Source organism: Myxine glutinosa, chromosome 3 (genome assembly GCF_964187855.1).
Source record: "Myxine glutinosa chromosome 3, kmMyxGlut1.1, whole genome shotgun sequence".
NCBI lineage: Eukaryota > Metazoa > Chordata > Myxini > Myxiniformes > Myxinidae > Myxine > Myxine glutinosa.
This window is the reverse complement of record NC_136263.1, coordinates 62,923,948-62,943,827: the sequence shown is the minus strand read 5'-3', so window position 1 is coordinate 62,943,827 and position 19,880 is coordinate 62,923,948. Positions and strand designations below refer to the sequence as shown.

The 19,880-nt window shown below is 49.4% G+C and overlaps 1 protein-coding gene across 2 annotated transcripts in view; it reads right to left on the bottom strand.

The window, feature by feature from the left end:
• TBC1D32 (TBC1 domain family member 32) overlaps window positions 1–19,880 on the bottom strand; it is a 192,385-nt gene that overhangs the window by 26,348 nt on the left and 146,157 nt on the right. For both annotated transcript variants that reach the window (XR_013622840.1, XM_068110762.2), the window contains exon 31: window positions 10,024–10,164. Coding sequence is in view for 1 of the 2 variants with exons in the window: in XM_068110762.2 (XP_067966863.2) it covers window positions 10,024–10,164 (141 nt within the window). In the remaining variant the exon portion in view is untranslated. The remainder of the gene's footprint in view (window positions 1–10,023; window positions 10,165–19,880) is intronic.

Here is a 19,880-nt window from a genome sequence, read left to right as displayed (position 1 = left end):
GGGAAAGACGAGACCAGGCGTGCCCGGGAGGCTCGGGCGAGCCCGGGGACAGCGAGTCCGGGCATGCCCGGGAGAGGCGCGTCTGGGCCTGTCCTGGCGGCCTGGACGAGCCCGGCATGGTGATTGTTCCCTGGCCGCATCCTTGGTAGGTGCAAGGCGATTGTGTGCACCCAGCGGTAACCGCTACACACGCCCCTCCAGAATCGACTTGCACTGGCAGGGTCAATTTAAGGGGGGTCCTGATGACCCGGCCGAAGCGACCCCTGGAGGGTCGTGGGGGGGTGGGGGGGGGGGGGGGGGGGGTCCGATGTGGTGGTGGGTGGTCGAGCGGGGGGAACTGTGGACGGGGGGCGGCCTCGCCACGGAGGAAGGGCCAACCGTGGTGGTTGGTCGACGTCCACGTGCGCCGGCTTGAGGCGGTCCACTGAAATCCGGTCCGACCGGCCGCCGAAGTCGATGACGAATGACTTGTCGTCCCGTCGCAGGACCCGGAAGGGCCCGTTGTACGGCGGCCGGAGTGGCCCCCGGTGTGCGTCATGACGCACAAAGACGTACTCCGCTGTGCGAAGCACTGAGGGGACGTAGGACTGGGGGCCACCGTGGCGGGACGTTGGCACGGGGGCAAATCGTCGGGCGGCCTCCTGGAGGTCCGAGCGCTGGCGAGCTGCGGACCAGGGACTGGTAGCGTCGGGCACGAACTCGCCCGGGACGCGGAGCGGCTGGCCGTAGACGAGCTCGGCGGTGGACGCCTGGAGGTCCTCCTTGGGGGCCGTGCGGAGGCCCAAAAGGACCCACGGCAGCCGGTCGGCCCAACCGTCGTCCTGAAGGCCGGCCATGAGCGCGGCCTTCATGGAGCGGTGAAAACGCTCGCACAACCCATTGGCTTGGGGGTGGTAGGCCGTGGTACGGTGGAGCTGGACTCCCAGGTTGCGGGCGACCGCGCCCCACAGCTCGGAGGTGAACTGCGGACCGCGGTCCAAAGAGATGTCTGCCGGTGCGCCGAAACGGGCGACCCAGGTGGCGATGAAAGCCTGTGCCACGTCGGCGGTGGTGGTGGAACTGAGGGGAACGGCCTCCGGCCACCTGGTGGTCCTGCCCACCATGGTGAGTAGGTGTGTGAAACCCCGCGAAGGGGGAAGGGGGCCAACCAGGTCCACGTTGACGTGGTCGAAACGCCGTTTGGGCACGGTGAAAGGTGCCAGCGGGGCCTGGGTGTGGCGGTGGACCTTGGCCCGCTGGCAGGCCGTGCAGGCGTTGGCCCAGTCGCGGACGTCCCGTCGAAGGCCGTGCCAGACGAAACGCGCCGACACCAGCTTCTGAGAAGCTTTCCGGCCCGGGTGAGAAAGGCCGTGGGTGGAGGCGAAGATGCGGCGCTGCCAGGTAACGGGCACGATGGGGCGAGGCTGGCCTTGGGAGACGTCGCAGAGCAGGACAGTGTCCGCGAAGGGGATGTCGGCCAGGCGGAGGCCCGTGTCCGCCGCCCGGAGGGTCTGCACCGCGGTGTCGGTGGTTTGGTCGGCCGCCATGAGCGCGAAGTCCACGCCGAGGTGGACCGCGTTCGCGCTGGCCCGAGAAAGACAGTCGGCCACGGCGTTGTCTTTGCCGGCGACGTGCCGGATGTCCGTGGTAAATTCCGACACGGCGGAGAGGTGGCGCTGCTGGCGGCTCCGTGACTTTGGCCATTGCGTAAACCAATGGCTTATGGTCGACGAAAGCCGTGAACGGGCGGCCCTCCAGGAGGTGGCGGAAATGGCGAACGGCCAGGAATAGACCGAGGAGCTCGCGGTCAAACGTGCTGTATTTTAACTCGTTCGGCCGGAGTTGCCGGCTGAAAAAAGCGAGTGGCTGCCAAACGCCGTTCACCCATTGTTCATGGACGGCGCCCACCGCGTAGTTGGAGGCGTCCGTAGTGAGGGCGATGGGAGCGTTGAGCACCGGGTGAGCCAGCAGCGTTGCGTCGGCAAGGGCCCGCTTCGCGCTCGTGAATGCCGTGTCCATGGTCGCGGACCAAACGATGTCATGCTTGGCCGGCTTGCCCCGGAGGGCTTCGTAAAGGGGCCGCATGAGCTGAGCAGCGCAGGGCACGAATCGGTGATAAAAATTCACCATGCCGAGGAACTCTTGCAGGGCCTTGATGGAGCGGGGACGCGGGAACTTGGTGATGGCCTCGACCTTGGTCGGCAGCGGCACGGCCCCGGTCTTGGTGATGCGGTGGCCCAAAAAGTCAACGGACGTCGTGCCGAAGTGGCATTTGGCCGGGTTGACAATTAAGCCGTGCTCGCTGAGGCGTCCGAACAGCGTTCGGAGGTGGAGGAGGTGCTCGGCCTGGGACGTGCTGGCGACGAGGATGTCGTCCAGATAGACGAAAAGAAATGGCAGGTCGCGCAGCACGCCGTCCATCAAGCGTTGGAACGCCTGGGCCGCGTTCTTGAGGCCAAACGGCATCCTCAAAAATTCGAACAGGCCGAACGGCGTGATGACGGCCGTTTTTGGGACGTCGGCCGGCCTGACAGGTACCTGGTGGTATCCCCGTATCAGGTAAATTTTTGAAAAAATAACCCGTCCCGCCAAACAGGCGGAAAAGTCTTGGATGTGAGGGATCGGATACCTGTCGGGGGTGGTAGCGTCGTTGAGGCGGCGGTAGTGCAGTGGTGAGGCCCACGCGCTATCGGAGCACCGCACGATGCCGAGGCGCTCCAATGCGTCGAACTCGGCTTTGGCCACGGCGAGCCTGGCCGGGTCGAGGCGGCGGGCTCTGGCGTAGACCGGCGGGCCCATAGTGGTATGTGGTGCTCGATCCCATGTCGCACTGCGACGGCCGAAAACGTCGGCCGCGTGAGGGCCGGGAATTCCGCGAGCAGGCGAGCGAACTCGTTCGCCGTCGGGAGGGCGCATGCCAGTTCGGTCGGCGCGGAGCTGCTCATCGTACATGCCAGGGAGCTGAAGGTCTTGGCGTTGACAAGGCGACGCCGTTTGACGTTGACCAGCAGCCCGTGCGCGCAGAGGAAGTCGGCGCCCAGCAAAGCCATGGGGACGCTTGCGGTCACAAAGGTCCACTGAAAGCGCTGGCTGCCGAAGCAGAGGGTGATGTTGCGCGGGCCGAAGGTGCATATGGCCGATCCATTAGCAGCGACCAAGGAGGGGCCGCAAACGGCGTTCTGCCTGTCCTGCTCGGAGGCGGGTATGACGCTCAGTTGGGCGCCGGTGTCACAAAGGAAACGCCGCCCGGACGCTTTGTCCTTTATAAAAAGCAAGTTGCCCGAGTGGCCGGCGCTCATGGCTGGTAATGAACGCCGGCCCGGCCGTTTCCCGACTTGCCGAAAGTGCACGGGGGTCGGCATGTCCGAGCCTTGTGTCCGAACCTGGCGTGGTAATGACACCACGCCTGGTCAGGTGGAGGCCCCGGCCGTCGTGTTGGGAGCGGTCGGCGCGGTGTGGCGGCCGCCAGTTGCACCGGCAGTTCGGCCTCCAACCGCGCAGGGCGCTCGGGCATCAGGGGCGTCGCCTCGGATGGCGGCGGGCTCCAGGTAGCCGCTCCGATGTGCTGGCCTGCCGAGGAGATCTTGTCGGCTTCCCTGGCGAGGGCGCGGGGATCCGTGATCGATGTGCCTGCCAGGGCGAGGCGTACCTTGTTAGGCAGCTGGCGGAGGAACAGCTCTCGGAACAGAAAATCCGGAGAGTGCTCACCGAGCAACGAGAGCATGTAGTCCATTCGCTCGGACGGGCGCATGTCGCCGAGCTCAGGCAGGTCGAGCAGGCGTCGTGCGCGTTCCGCCGGTGAGAGGGCGAAAGCGTCGAGGAGGAGCGTCTTGATTGCGCCATACTTGTCAGCGGCTGGCGTGCGCTCGAAGAGGCTCAGGGCGCAGGCCGCGGTGGCGGAGCCGAGCGCTGCTACCACATGATGGAAGTGGGTGTCGTCGGCGGTGATGCCTCGCAGGGCGAACTGGGAGTCCGCCTGGGCGAACCAAACAGCCGCGTGAGCCTCCCAGAAGGTAGGTAGTTTAAGGGCAACTGCCGTGTCCATGTTCGGGGTCACCAATGAAGGAGCTCCAACGCTCCAACGCTCCAATGCTCCAACGCGAGTCAGAAGGATTGACGCGACCAAAGACGGAAATTCGTACGAGTTGCTTCATTGCACGTATCAAACTTGGGTACTCTGAAAAGCCCGTTTATCGGGCAGCAATATATATACACATTATGCCGGAGCGTTTGCCCGGGAAAAGCGAGACCGGGCATGCCCGGGCGTCAAGGGCGAGTCCTGGAAAGGCGAGTCTGGACCTGCCCGGGCATCCTGGGCGAGCCCTGGAAAGGCGAGGCTGGGCGTGCCCGGGCGTCCTGGAAAGGCGAGAGCGGGCATGCCCGGGCGTCCTGGGCGAGCCCTGGAAAGGCGAGAGCGGGCATGCCCGGGTGTCCTGGGCGAGCCCTGGAAAGACGAGTCTGGGCATGCCCGGGAAAGACGAGACCAGGCGTGCCCGGGAGGCTCGGGCGAGCCCGGGGACAGAGAGTCCGGGCATGCCCGGGAGAGGCGCGTCTGGGCCTGTCCGGGCGGCCTGGACGAGCCCGGCATGGTGATTGCTCCCTGGCCGCGTCCTTGGTAGGTGCAAGGCGATTGTGTACACCCAGCGGTAACCGCTACAAAACCATGTTAACAGAAACAAGTACAAAAAGTTTTAATTAAAACAAAAGCCGCGTCGATGTTACACAATGCCTAGATGCAGCTGTGCCTATAACGTCGATGTTATAGGCACAGGACATCCCTATTGATTCGATTACTTGATGTTATTTTTGTGCAAAGTGAAAATATATCTCGGCAATTTCCCGTGTGTGGCAACGAATTTTTAATATATCTCGGCATTTTCCCGTCTGTTATTTCAGGCGGTGTATGACTGACCATGCCGCGATTTAAAAAATATATATCTCGGCAATTTCCCGTGTGTGGCGACACGTGAACGAAGCTATGCTCCTCTCTCCACATTATTGTGACGACGTATAAATTAAATATTTCATCGTGACGATTGTCATCAAATGGACGAATTTTTAATATATCTCGGCATTTTCCCATCTGTTATTTCAGGCGGTGTATGACTGACCATGCCGCGATTTAAAAAAAATATATCTCGGCAATTTCCTGTATGTGGCGACACGTGAACGAAGCTATGCTCCTCTCTCCACATTATTGTGACGACGTATAAATTAAATATTTCATCGTGACGATTGTCATCAAATGGACGAATTTTTAATATATCTCGGCATTTTCCCGTCTGTTATTTCGGGCGGTGTATGACTGACCATGCCGCGATTTAAACAAAATATATATATCTCGGCATTTTCCCGTCTGTTATTTCGGGCGGTGTATGACTGACCAATGCGCGATAAAAAAAAAAAAATCTCAATGGACTTGAAGTTACAGGCCTTTGAGAATTCATTTCGTTCTATAAAGGGCAACTTTCATCGGATTTTCTTCCGGTTTTTTTTCAACCGAGTCTAAAACTATGTTAGCGACTGTGAAAAATGAAATGATATATCGAATTTGATTTGAAATAAAACTGTGTGAGAGAGGAAGACACCACGGGCCTACAAAACAGGCCTCAAAGCTATGCGAGTTAATAAAATGGTGGATATTTGTTTATATGAAGCCTCTCCCACAATGGGTGGAGCTATGGTTCCCAGAATGGGTAGAGCTTTGAGGTTTTGTCTTCTCTGCAAGAACAACAAGAACAAGAAGAAGAAGAACAAGAACAAGAACAACAGCAGAGGGCACTCTATGACCAGCGTCTTGCGACGCGGCTAAGAAAACTCATTCCCAAGGTACCTCCCACGCATATTTTGATGTTACCCCCCTGTGTCAGTGATTCCGAAAATTAGGGGTAGGCTAAATTCAAATGGCCATAACTTTTTACCTTGTCATCCTATGGTTGCATATGACCGCTCATAATGTTTGTCCTGGGACACTCTTTACAATGATATGTGTTATATGCAAATGAGGTCACTAATGAGGTCACCAGAGGTCAAACTATGAGGGAATGAGTTTTTTTCTGTTAACATGGTTTTTCCTAACCCCTAGGGTGGGGGGTACATGGACATACCCGGGAAGTTAAGTTGTGGGGGGGGGGGGGGGGGGGGTGCATGTAAACCCTACTCAGCCCACGGACTAATATGACTTGGCCGGGGTTCGAACTGCCGACCTCCCAGACTCAGAGCTGATGCTCGATACATTAAGCCACGAGTCTGGTCAAACCTTGGGGTTTTCCATTAAATGTGTCCACATAGCACATGCTAAAAGTATTTTTGGAGATTGTTAGGAGGGGAAGTTCCTCGTAATCGATTTCAGATGGGTTGACTCAGCTAAGGTGCGGGGCTGCAATACTGTGTGAGGTGTGAGAGGATCCCTGAGAGCAGAGAAAGAGGGTGTGGAATGTCAGAGCGAAAAGCATTTAGCATAAAAAAGGTTATCGCAAACTCAAATTTGCGATAAGGATGGAATGTCAATCTGGAATTTCTGGTTCCATTTTGAAAGGGCCAAAATTAGACGACTATGTCCGATCAGATGGCAGGCATTTTTCTGGTTGAGCTGCTGTAACTAACATCCTTGGATGAGATATAGTGATCTAAGCACACATAGTTTCTCCTTGGTTTTAGAAAGAAAAAAAAACTCAGGCCATAACATTACCACTATCGCAAAATATTTTAGCCTTCATGGATTGAAAGTTTGTAAAAATAAATAAATAAATAAACTTAACAGATAGTGTTTGTTGCATTTAATGATCATCCCGAATCTGAACTTCAAACCTAAAGGTTATCTTTGCCATTCCACATTTATCAGTGACTTCAAAGCAAACTCATTTCAAACAGTCTGCACACTCAACAAAATGTACTCACAGAATCTGCATGACATGAATAAACTCTAAATAAAGAATGCTTAAAGTTTATTGGAGACATGTACATTAATCACAGGAATGTAAAAAATGATTAATCTTGCAAAAAGAAAATTATGAGTACAGTATTTAAAGGAGAAACATGCAAAGACCCCTCCGCCCCTCCGCATCCGACAAATCAATGTGGATAACGATTTTCCATATCATATTGTTGTGGATATGAGGATTGTGTTTTTTTAAATTGTTTTATTGTGGACCCTCCTGCCTCCAGTCTGTGTATAAAGGTCAAAGGTCGTGCCCGTAGTTATTTCACAAGCACCCACGTAGCCAATAATAGATTTCCTCCTTGTTGACAGTTATTTCCTTATTCTGTGTATTAGGCTAAGGATTTGTCTTCCATTAATTGACACTCCATTGCACCGAATTCAAATAGATAGATCCCCTTTCATTTTCAATTAATAAAGCCGCAATTGCCAACTGCATTCACCGCGACTCCATTAGCCACGAGGTAGGCTCGGAGAAGAAGGGGGAGGAGCTGCCGAATCCTGGGCGTGCCGCCCATCGTCATCAAGGGTGGAGCCAGAGGGCCCGTGCCGACCAATCAGGGCCGAGGCGAGCTCACCGATGGGCGTGTTCTAGAGGCCGGCGGCTTGATCGCCCGCGGGCGTTATAAAAAGCGCGCAAGAAGCCTTTGATAGGAGTGATGAGAAGGAGGCCAAGGGAGAAGTGCAAAGAAAGGGTTGCGAGAAGTGCGAAACCAGAAGTGCGCCACAGACGGCAGAGGAGTCCAAGTCCAGAAGTGCAAAGAAAGAGTTCTGCAGAGAGCCGCTTCAACCAGCCGCGTGAAGCCCTGACGGGGCAGCGAGTGACCCTGCCGGTGTGCGGTGTAAAGGCTAAAGCCGAATACAAGGAGCTGCCGGCTCCTCGCTTCCCGCCCGGAGTGGACCTGCTCGCTGTGCCCTGTGATTCCACCTGCTCATCCCTCCAAACGATTCCTGTCCTTCCATCCTTTTGCGTACGTGAGTTTGTTTTGTTTGTTCTGTCCAGGGTATAAGTTAAGCTTGTGTAGATAAGCTAGCATTTCACTGTGTCTCCTTGATTTCTTCTGTAAATTATTTTATTATCCTTTCTTCTCCTTGGTTACTTTTGGTTGTAAATAGCAAATAAATTATATTCGTATTCCCTACTTCTGTCTTCCTCTTCTTCACATCCGTGTCGCCTTTGTCTTTTCCCCATTGAATATCTGTGGCACGATTTGGCCCACGTTTAAGGAATCGGGTCTTGGTCATTGTAAAAAACGGTTCGGGCCGCGGCGCCATCTGCTCGGCAAATTAACATCTTATCCGCGGTCCGTAACAATATCATAAAATTGAGCAATTCTCTCTGTGGGTATGATTGTATGTATTAGGTGTACCAGAAAGTAATGTCGTTTTTCAAAGAGGAATACACAGCTTAAAAAACATTGCTTTCCTTTTTTATTTTCAGTACACCGAATATGTATGTATGTATGTATGTATGTATGTATGTATGTATGTATGTATGTAAGCATGAACCTTATAGAATCAAAAACGCTTTGGCCGATCTAGACCAAATTTTGCATACGGGCCCAAGCTTCCGAGGATCAAGTCATGGTCACAGAATAACCCCCCACTCCCTCGCCCCCCCCCCCCCCCCCGCCTGTGAAGTTGGGAAGACAACTTGCGATTTTCACCTGTAAGTGTGGAATAATGCAAGTGGTTTAACCACTGACACCTGCCGGGGGGAGGGGATATTTACAGCATGCTCGTCATGCACCTGGAGTGAGTGGGTATTACTCGTATGATAAAAGAGGAAGGCTTGCGATAGAAAAACAATTATACATATACAGCTTGTCAGGTAGTCGTTTAATGGCCTTTTTTATGCATCTGCAGACGGGCCCCGGGATCAAGGCCCTTGTGTTTTTGAGAGGTCCATCTGGCTGTCCATCTGTCCGTCCTTGCATCGATTATCATTGTTTTTTTTTTTGTTACCACGATAACTTGTGAACCACAGAAGCGATTTCAACTAAACTTGGCACAAGTATGGACTGTAATAACATGATAAACTGAAAAAGTCAAAGACAAAATTCATGTGTAGTTTAAATTGAAAATAATTTTACAGAACATAACTCGAGTTAGAAGGATCTGAAATCTCTTTTTACTTATCTTTCTTTTCTCTCATGTGACCTTCAAATGAGATAAAAAGTAACAATGGGTTCACATATAATGATACAATGTGGGTGGAGGTACATCTATAGATGCATTTATGCCAAATTCTATTGTCTAGTTACTTCCTGCATTTTTCAACCACTGGTTGTTATCTCCATTAGCGGGTTTCAGAAGGTGGGAGGGAGTTCTCCCAGAACTCAAAATCTCAACCTCTTCTTTTAGTAAAGGAACATTATACATGAACCAAGACTGGTTCATGAATCTTTCTCCTTTACCGTTAGTCCCCCATGCTTCATGCACAGAATACGCTTTGCAGTAGAGGATGATTTCCCTCTCCTTTAAGCTCCAGCTCTGTTCATTAAATCTTATCCGATTCGTATGGAATATAGTAGTTGTTGGGTGTAGAGCAGGCAACACCTTTTAGCTTCGTTGTAGAGCTCTGTCCTATTGTGAGGCAGGGATCCCCTTCCTCACTGCAGAAGGTGCAGTCATTATCATTTTCAGCACATATTGTGGCTGCACGGTGTGGTCGCACAAACTTAGGCATCAGTCTACGAGGGGTCTGTGTCCCTTTAGTCATTTTCTGTGACTGATTGTCATTGTTTGGCATATTTCTGTTACAGCCAGCCATTTTGCTTTCTCCAAGAGGCCGCGGGGCTTCGGCTGCTTGACAGGGGCCACTAATGGCACTCAGATGAGTTTTGCCAAGAAGGTATATGCCCGGGTTTGTGCGTCTACCTGCTCGCTTTCTCCTCACACCATTGTGAACGAAAATTAGAAAAGTAAAAGTGCAGCAATGCCAATATTGGGGTCATTTTAGTGACTAAAGTGAAGATGATGGTGTCTCTTCAAGTAAAGATGAGACTTCCCATGCAAATAACAATACTTTATGCACACACTCACAAATAAGCACACACACATAACCACGCAAAGCAGGATCAAGGCAGTATGAGGAGGGGTACCTGTGCAGGTGAGCAGCCAGACATGCGGAAGGCAGAAGTGAGAAGTGGAAGCTCACTCGTCACCAAACTCTCCACCAGATGGCCAGTACAGGTGAGCAGAGGATGCAGGCCAGACAAGGCAACAGACTCAGGAAGATGTACCTGGAGGTGCAAAAGCATATCCTAGAGAACACCACAGCTCACCGCTCAACACTTCATAAAGCCCAGCTCACTGATGAAGATAGCAGTTTAGTGACAACCCACAAGGCCTCACAAAATGCTGAAATTTTGGGATTAAACTAAAACCTTCACCACATCAGAGGAATCCATCCCTATCAATGTACAAAGCTCTGTTGGGTTTTTTTCAAAAACTTTTTCAGCCACAACAAAAATTTCCCACAACAGTCACTGCTTACATGGGGTTTCTTTACTCGATGTAAATCATCATCAACAGTTAGATAGAGGCAGACTTGGATAAACAATGGGTGTAGGGAAGAATTGGGAGCAGAAGATGCATAGGATGGGCAAGATGGAAACAGAAAAAAAACTCCATGGAGGGAAAAACTAGAAAATTGGACGGAGGAGGGATTGGGTGGGGTGGAAGCGAGTTAATCTATCTTCTATCTTCTATATATATAAAAGAAAGTTTTTGTTTGTTTGTTTGTTTGTTTGTCTGCGCAAGCTAATCTCCTGAACGGTGAAAGATAGGAGGAAACCTCTAATACAAAAAATGTCGGGACGGGCCCCGGGAAGGTTATAGGCTAGGTGGCGAGACCGGTCGAGGCCCACCTCGGCCGGGTTGGGCCCATTTCGTAATTAAAAGCTGAGCTGAAATATAGTCGTCAATCTTCTACGGTCTCGAGTAAAAGCTGAATTATGGTAGTAAATTCATTCAAAAAGAACTGAAAATGTCGGGACGGGCCCCAGGAAGGTTTTAGGCGAGATGGTGAGGCCGGTCAAGGCCCACTACCTCGGCCGGGCTGGGCCCATTTCGCAATTAAAAGATGAGCTGAATTATAGTAGTCCATCTTCTACGGCCGCGAGTAAAAGCTGAAATATAGTAGTAAATGCATTCAAAAATAACCAAAAATGTCGGGACGGGCCCCCGGAAAGTTATAGGCTAGGTGGTGAGGCCGGTTGAGGCCCACCTCGGCCGGGCTGGGCCCATTTCGCAATTAAAAGCTGAGCTGCATTATAGTAGTCAATCGTCTACGGCCGTGGGTAAAAGCTGAATTATAGTAGTAAATTTATTCAAAAAGAACTAAAAATGTTGGGACGGGCCCCGGGAAAGTTATAGGCTAGGTGGCGAGGCCGGTCGAGGCCGGTCGAGGCCGCTTCGGCCGGGCTGGGCTCATTTCGCCATTAAAAGCTGAGCTGAATTATAGTAGTCAATCTTCTACAGCTGCGGGGTAAAAGCTGAATTATAGTAGTAAATTCATTCAAAAATAACCCGGGCAACGCTGGGTGCTTTCAGCTATTGCTAGTCTATATATACAGTCACGTGAAAAAGTAAGTACACCCCATGTAAAGTTTTGACTTTTTCAACATATTTCAACATACAGCTATTTGATCTTCATTTCAACAATATTGAAAGATAAAGGTGATATAATATAACAAATATCATGAAACATTTACATTTTGTAGTCCATTGTATAATTTAAATAAACATAAATGCAAATTTCGCATGTGGAAACAGAAAGTAAACCCTTGGCTCCAATAGGTGGTATTGTCCCCTTTGGAAGAAACAATCTCAAGTAGGCGTTTCTTATAACTGTCTACCAGTCTCTGACATCGACTGGGAGAAATTTTTGCCCACTCCACCATGCAGAATTCTTTCAGCTGTGCGATGTTTGAGGGGTTTCTTGCATGCACAGCTCGTTTCAAATCCCCCCACAACATCTCGATGGGATTTAGATCCGGGCTTTGACTTGGCCATTCCAGAACCCTCCATTTCTTTCTTTTCAGCCATTCCTTGGTGGATTTACTGGTATGTTTAGGGTCATTGTCATGTTGCAAGGTCCACCTTCGGTTGAGCTTCAACTTTCCGACAGATGGCCTCACATTATCCTCAAGCACCCTTTGGTACAATGAAGAATTCATAGTGGATTCTATGATGGTGAGCTGCCCAGGCCCTGATACAGCAAAGCTGCCCCAAACCATAATATTTCCACCACCATGCTTTACAGTTGGAATCAGGTTCTTGTGGTCAAATGTTGTCTTTGGTTTTCGCCAAACATGTCTTCTGGTACTGTGGCCAAATAGCTCTAACTTTGACTCATCTGTCCAGAGCACATTGTTCCAGAAGTGCTGGTCTTTGCCTCGGTGTTCATTGGCAAACTTTAGTCTTGCCCTGATGTTCTTTCTGGACAGCAAAGGTTTCCTCCTGGCACACCTCCCCCACAACATCGTTTCTTTTCAAATCCCCCCACAACATCTCGATGGGATTTAGATCCAGGCTTTGACTTGGCCATTCCAGAACCCTCCATTTCTTTCTTTTCAGCCATTCCTTGGTGGATTTACTGGTATGTTTAGGGTCATTGTCATGTTGCAAGGATCAAATTTGCGTAGCCTCTTTCTAATGGTAGACTCGTGCACTTTGACATCAACAGTGGCAAGAGCTACATGTAGGTCCCGTGATGACATTCTGGGGTTCTTAGAGACTTCTTTCAGCATCTTGCGGCATGCTCTTGGGCTGAACTTGCTCGGGCGGCCTGGCCTGAACAAGTTGGCAGTTGTTTGGAATCTTCTCCACTTGTAGATGATCTTCCAGAAAGTCGAATGATTGATTTCAAATTGTTTGGAGATCTTTTTAAATCCATTCCCAGACTCGTAGGCATCTATAACGTTCTTTCTGAAGGCCTCAGAGAGCTCTTTTGATCTCGGCATGGTGACGCTGCACACTTCAACAACAAAGAGCAAACCAAACTAAATGTCTGAGGTTTAAATAAGACAGGTTCCTCCAAGATCCTCTCTAACGATGTTCTAATCATTTGCCCCTGAGCAGGTGCACCTGATTCTAATTTTAGGTATTTGAAGTAGCGATAAATGTCGGGGTGTACTTACTTTTTCCACATGCGAAATTTGCATTTATGTTTATTTAAATTATACAATGGACTACAAAATGTAAATGTTTCATGATATTTGTTGTATTATATCACCTTTATCTATCAATATTGTTGAAATGAAGATCAAATAGCCGTATGTTGAAATATGTTGAAAAAGTCAAAACTTTACATGGGGTGTACTTACTTTTTCACGTGACTGTATAAAAGAAAGTTTTTGTTTGTTTGTTTGTTTGTTTGCACACGCTAATCTCCTGAACGGTGAAAGATAGGAGGAAACCTCTAAAACAAAAAATGTCGGGACGGGCCCCGGGAATGTTATCGGTGAGGTGGCGAGGTCAGTCGAGGCCGCTTCGGCCAGGCTGGGCCAATTTCGCAATGAAAAGCTGAGCTTAACTATAGTAGTCAATCTTCTATGGCCACGAGTAAAAGCTGAATTATAGTCGTAAATTCATTCAAAAAGAACTTAAAATGTCGGGACGGGCCCCGGGAAGGTTATAGGCTAGGTGGCGAGGCCGGTTGAGGCCGCCTCGGCCAGGCTGGGCCCATTTCACAATTAAAAGCTGAGCTGAATTATAGTAGTCAATCTTCTACGGCCGAGAGTAAAAGCTGAATTATAGTAGTAAATTCATTCAAAAAGAACCCGGGCCGGGTGCTTTCGGCTAGTGAGAGTATAATACTCTAGGCTCGAGGGGGGAGTTCGTGTTAATCGCAAATGTACGAAGTCAGCCATGATTTTATTGTTGTACATATCAAGGCCTTTCAAAAAAGTTTGGGTGACAGGCCCAAATCTGTATAGTTTTGCTCCAGACTGACCACGAAGTCACCCCCCACGAAGATTTTCGCTTACCCCCCACTAAGTATACATGAGAAAATCTTATTTTCTCAATAACTCGGCCACTGGTGTTGGTTTTCATACCTGTGTACAGAATCGTCGGTTTCCTTTCAGCGCTCGCAATTCCTTTCGGTCTCTATTTTTCACGTTCCACGTTCGGTCTCTGTCTTTGTTTTCATCCCAACTCAAAAAAAAAAATATATATATATATATATTCCCTTCTCTGTTCTTATCCGTTTCGTTCTTATTTGTTCGTTCGTTCTTTGTTCACGTCGTTAAAAAATGTTCCATCTGTCCCCTGAAGAATGGTATTCTGTCATATTCTATAACACCTTTTTCTTCTTCTTCTATAAAAGGATGCTTTTGACTTGCTCACCAAATCTATTCATTCCAAAAAAAAATTCCATCTCTTACAGTGCATCTTTCATTCATTCCCTAAACTCTCCAGTACTCCACCCATCCTTCAGCATCCTCAAACGTATTTTTGACTCGAAGGTCGCAAGAATCTCATTTTGCAAGAAATGTTCGTTTCCCATTAATCGTACATTTTTCAAAATCCAATCTCACCCCTCCCCTCCAAATCTTCCCCATCACCCATCCCTTTCAAATCTTCCCCCTTTCCCCTCCCCTCCAAATCTTCCCCATCACCCATCCCTTTCAGATCTCCCCCCTTTGCGCCTTCCCTCCTAAACTCCCCCCACACCCCTCCCCTCTGAGACCCTCCCTCACTCCTCCCCTCTCACCCCTCCTCCTCAAAGCATCCTCCCCGCTTCTTCCCCCTTCCAACTCTCACCTTCAGCTCCCTCAACCTTCTGCCTCACTCTTCCCCCTCCTCAAACAACACCTCACTGCGCCTCACCCAATCACCATCAAACCTTTTGTTCGCCCCATACTTCCCTTTCTCCAAGCTGTTCTGAAATCTCTGACGCACCTTCAACAGCTCTCCCTACCTCTTCCTCCTCTTCCACATCATACCGTACCGCTCCCCCCCCCCCCCCCCTGTTCTGTATCCGATGCTCCCCCTGCCTCTTCTTTAACAGTATGGACCTCAAACATCCGGGGCCTTCGCTCAAACTTGACTGATCTCTCCATACAGGTTGCTTCTGACAAACCAGACGTGATCTGCTTAACAGAAACTTTCCTCCTTCATGATGTCTCTGATTCCTTGGTATCTCTCCCAGGTTATTCCCTCCTCCGGTATGATAGACCTGAGCCTCATCCTGGAGGTGGGGTTGCTATCTTTATAAAAAACTCTCTTCCTCACTCACCCTGCACTGCCCTATCTCCACCTCACCCCCAGGAATACCTTTGGCTACGGCTTCCCCTTCGCTCCCACCTTTTGTTCATATGTGTGTTGTACCGTCCACCAAACAGTGATGACTCCATCTACATCTCGCTGTCTGATAACATGGACCAACTTCTATCTACCCATCCCAACTCTCTCTTCCTCATATGTGGTGATTTCAATTGTCACCATGCAAGTTGGCTGGGTGTGGGTACCTCTCTCACCAGCCATGGCTCTTCAGCAAAGGACTTCTGTGACTCACTGGGACTGACACAATCTGTCAATTTCCCGACCCGGATCTCAATCAATGGAGCATCTTCTCTTCTGGACTTGGTTATGACTAACTTCCCTGAAAATGTCTGCTGCTCTTCTTCTGCTCCAATCGGCTCATCTGATCATGTGCTTGTTAAAGTGGACATCTCTCTGACCATTCTCAGAGAGCCTCCTCAGCGTCGACGAGTCTGGCATTTCACTCAGGCCAACTGGCATGGTCTTCAAGCAGCCATCAATCATCTGGACTGGTCTCCCATCTCTACCGCCTCTGACATCAACTCATCCTGGGAATTCTTCCAAAGTAAACTGCTCTCTCTCATGCACAGATTTATCCCATCTCGTCTTCAGTTGTCATACCCTTCCTCCCGTCCATGGTACACGGAATCTTGTGGTGAGGCTATTGCCCAGAAACAACTTGCTTTCGTCTCCTGGAAAGCAAATCCAACGGAAGGAAATCTCATTTCCTTTCACAAAGCCCGAAACAAGTGTGTGTCCACCCTCAGGAGAGCCAGGAAACAATATCTATCCGTTCTCAGGACAGAACTCTCTTATCTGTCTCCCTCTTCCAAATCCTGGTGGCGTCTGGTCAAATCTGTTTCTGGTGTTTGTTCCCCCTCCATCCCCTCCCTCACCTCAAACGGCCACACGGCTGACTCCACGCGTGAAAAAGCTGAATGCCTCAACTCTGTGTTTGCCTCTAAATCTTGTGTCCCAAACCCATCCCTCTCTGTACCCACCGTACCCAGTCGTACCCAGCTGCTCCTGGACTCTGTGTCCTTTCCTCCTGACAAGGTGGAAAAGTTTCTGTCAACCCTCGACTCTGATTCTGCAACTGGACCTGACGGCATCAGCCCACGGGTCCTAAAATCTTGTTCTTCCACTCTTTCAATCCCTCTCTCTGTTCTCTTCACACTCTCTTTTGCTCAAGGTCATCTGCCATCTGCTTGGAAATCCGCCAACATCACCGCTTTGCACAAAAAAGGTGCAAAAACAGATCCTAGCAACTACAGACCAATCAGCCTTCTCTCAATTATCAGTAAAGTCATGGAATCCATCATTGCTTCAGATATGAAATCTTTCCTCTTCTCCAATGGCTTGATCTCTGATCATCAATTTGGTTTCAGACCTGGTCACTCTACTCTGGACATGCTGCTTCTGCTTTCTCAGCAATGGATGGAGGTCCTCAATGGCAAACAGGAAATTCGAGCTGTCTCCCTTGACATATCACGTGCCTTCGATACGGTCTGGCACCCCGCCCTGCTCACCAAACTCTCCTCTGTTGGTATCCATGGAAATCTCCACGCATGGCTGGCGGACTTCCTCTCTAGTCATAGTCAACGTGTGGCGCTGAATGGGTTTCTCTCATCTCCTCTTCCTGTTCAGGCTGGAGTTCCCCAAGGCAGTGTTCTGGGCCCTGTGCTTTTTCTGGTCTTCATCAATGATCTTCCCGACTCTCTTGAAAATCCTCTCTATCTCTTTGCTGATGACTCTACTCTCTGTCGCTCCATTCTTCATCCCTCAGATCGACAGTCTGCAGCCTCCTCACTCTCTGCAGACCTGGACAAAATCACAGACTGGGCAAACAAGTGGAACATGTCTTTCAATCCTGACAAATCTCACACTCTTACAATGTCTCTCCGAAAAGACCGACTGGACAACCCTCCCATCTACTTTCTGAATAATCCTCTCCAAGAAGTTCTGTCACTCAAACTTTTGGGTCTCACTATCTGCCATGATCTTTCCTGGGAAAACCACATTTCAAATCTGGCCTCCAAAGCCAGTCGCCGACTGGGCATCCTCCGTCGTGCGAAGTCCTTCCTTGGCACACCTGAGCTCCTCACCACGTACAAGGCTTTCATCCGCAGCTCAATGGAATACTGCTCTCCCCTCTGGGCTGGTGCTCCTGCCTCACACCTAGCTCGTCTTCACGCTGTTGAAAGCAAAGCATTCAGAATCATTGGAATCTCCCGCGATGAAGCTAACTCCAAGGGCCTTTCACTCACTCACCGCAGGCAGGTTGGTGGTCTTTCCGTCTTCTACCGACTCCTCTCTGGCCTTGCCCCCCCAGCTCTCTCTGGGCTCTGTCCCGCAAATATTCCTACAGGTCGCACAAGATCTGCCTGCAACCCTCTTATGGTTAAACTGCCAAAATCAAGACTCTCTGCTCACCTTCGCTCCTTCATTCCTCTTTTCTCCCGCCTCTGGAACAAACTCCCTCACTCTCTTCAATCCCACTCCACCCTCCAGGTCTTTAAAACAGCTGTTCACCACCATCTCTTATCTTCCCCCATCCAAAACCTTGATCTTTTCTATCCCCGATAATTTCACCCCAATTCCACTTTTTGAAATACCAACTTCTGACCTGGAAGTCCTTGGTGTCCTTGTGTTTTATACTTCTCCCACCCCCCACCCCCCCACCCCTTCCCACGCCTCCTCTCCCCGAGCCCTCTCCCTCCCACACATCTCCCTGCTCTCAAATGTTGTGTGCTCTGAAGTGTTTGTGTGCTTCCCATTCTCTTGTCTTCCGCTCCCTCTTTTTATATATTTTGTTTGTCTGGTTGATTTGTTTGTGAAGTAAATGTCAGCTCTTTCACGAGCCTCGAATCAGTATACAAAACAAAAAAAAAACAAAAAAAAACTACACATCCAAACTTAACAAACAAAGTGTCTATGCCCATGCTTTCAGGGTCAAGGATTATGATAAGGTTGGTTTTGTTATGATTGGAGCCATTATGATGTCATAAATATGCAAATTGGATCCAAAATCGGCCTTAAAATGGGTCATTTACTCGAAGAATAAATATATGATTAACATAGCCTCTTAAAAGTAGTAATTGAACATGCATACATTGATTGGAATGTTTAAAACTTATCTCGGGTGACTGCTAGCATCATAATTTGTGTTATGAATGAGTATAAATACCATCTTTTGATATTCAAATTAATTGAAAACAAAACTGAAAATCTTGTTTTCCCTTATGACTGGATCCACTTGCACCACAGCTCAATGTACAATGAATCCACACCTATGTTTTCATGGACAAGGATCATGATTGGTCGATTTTAATTTTCATTGGGTAAGAAACTGTATCAATAATACGTTAATTATGCTAATTAGAAGCCATCATTATTGAAGAATCTCATTTTATTGTTAAAATGTTAAGGTAACAAAACAACATTGATATTAAACATGTAAATGAAAAGTTATTTACATCATAATTATAGCAAAGACACATAACGTACACGCTCTTAATCTGCTTGACGTTCTTGGAAATTGCTGGACTTGCTCCCAGCATCTACAACATTCATCAAATATTGTTCTGCATGCTGAATATTGTTCTGCTGAGTATTGTTGAATATTGTTATATTGAATATTGTTGAGTACCAGCTTGCTGGGATGAATGATCACGGTGTGTACCCCGATTTAGAATAGGTACACCGTATCCCTGCGCATCGTAAGAGGCGACCAAGGGTTGGCGTCAGGAAGGGCATCCGGCCATAAAAACATTGCCTCAAACAGGGAACCATGAATGTCATGGGGCCCGCAAGGCTAACCCCCGCTCTAGTGGGGAAAATGGCCTTAAAACGATCATTCATAAAACGATCATTCATGCTGAATCATTGCAGAAGTTAGTGGAGCCGTAGTGCCAAATCCTTGCAAGTGGATCTCAGGGTCAGCCTTGAGGGCCGATTTTTTGGTACCAATCTTGCTGGTGATATCACACCCCATGAGGCTGTGTAGTGCTGGAAGGACTGTGCATAGATCAGGACCCAGCCGTGCATGCAGAATGTGAAGGGGAGGGGCACAAAACGGGTGGTGGTGCATCTCCCTGCCCGTACCCACAGTTCCTTCAGTCCCTCTTGAAGAAAGATGGGCACATAAAACAGTAGGGCAACTGTCACATCTGTATCGTTGGAGATAACAATGCAGGTTTTGTAACCTGCCTGGAGAAAATCAAGGACATGCATGGGTATGCGGAGATCTGCCTCCTCAACTGTGGACTGCAGGTGCCGCATGTAATGTTCTGTATTATTGTGAATCTTTATACACTGCCAGTCGTTACTGTGATCACGTTACTGTGAATACGTTACGTTACTGTGAATGGTTGATCAGAGTAGTGATGGCAATGTACAAAAGAGCGCGCACAGCTGTAAGGACGAAGGACGGGAACAGTGGTGAGTTTGAGGTGAAGGTGGGAGTGCATCAGGGGTCGGTACTAAGTCCACTACTATTTGTAGCTGTGATGGAGGTGCTGGCTCAGAACGTAAAGGAGGGTTTACCGTGGGAGTTGTTGTCTGCAGATGATATGGTGTTGATTGCGGAAAGTATGGATGGACTGAAGGAAAAGATGAACAAGTGGAAGGAATGTATGAAGACAAAAGGTCTGAAGGTGAATATCGGAAAGACGAAGGTGATGGCAAG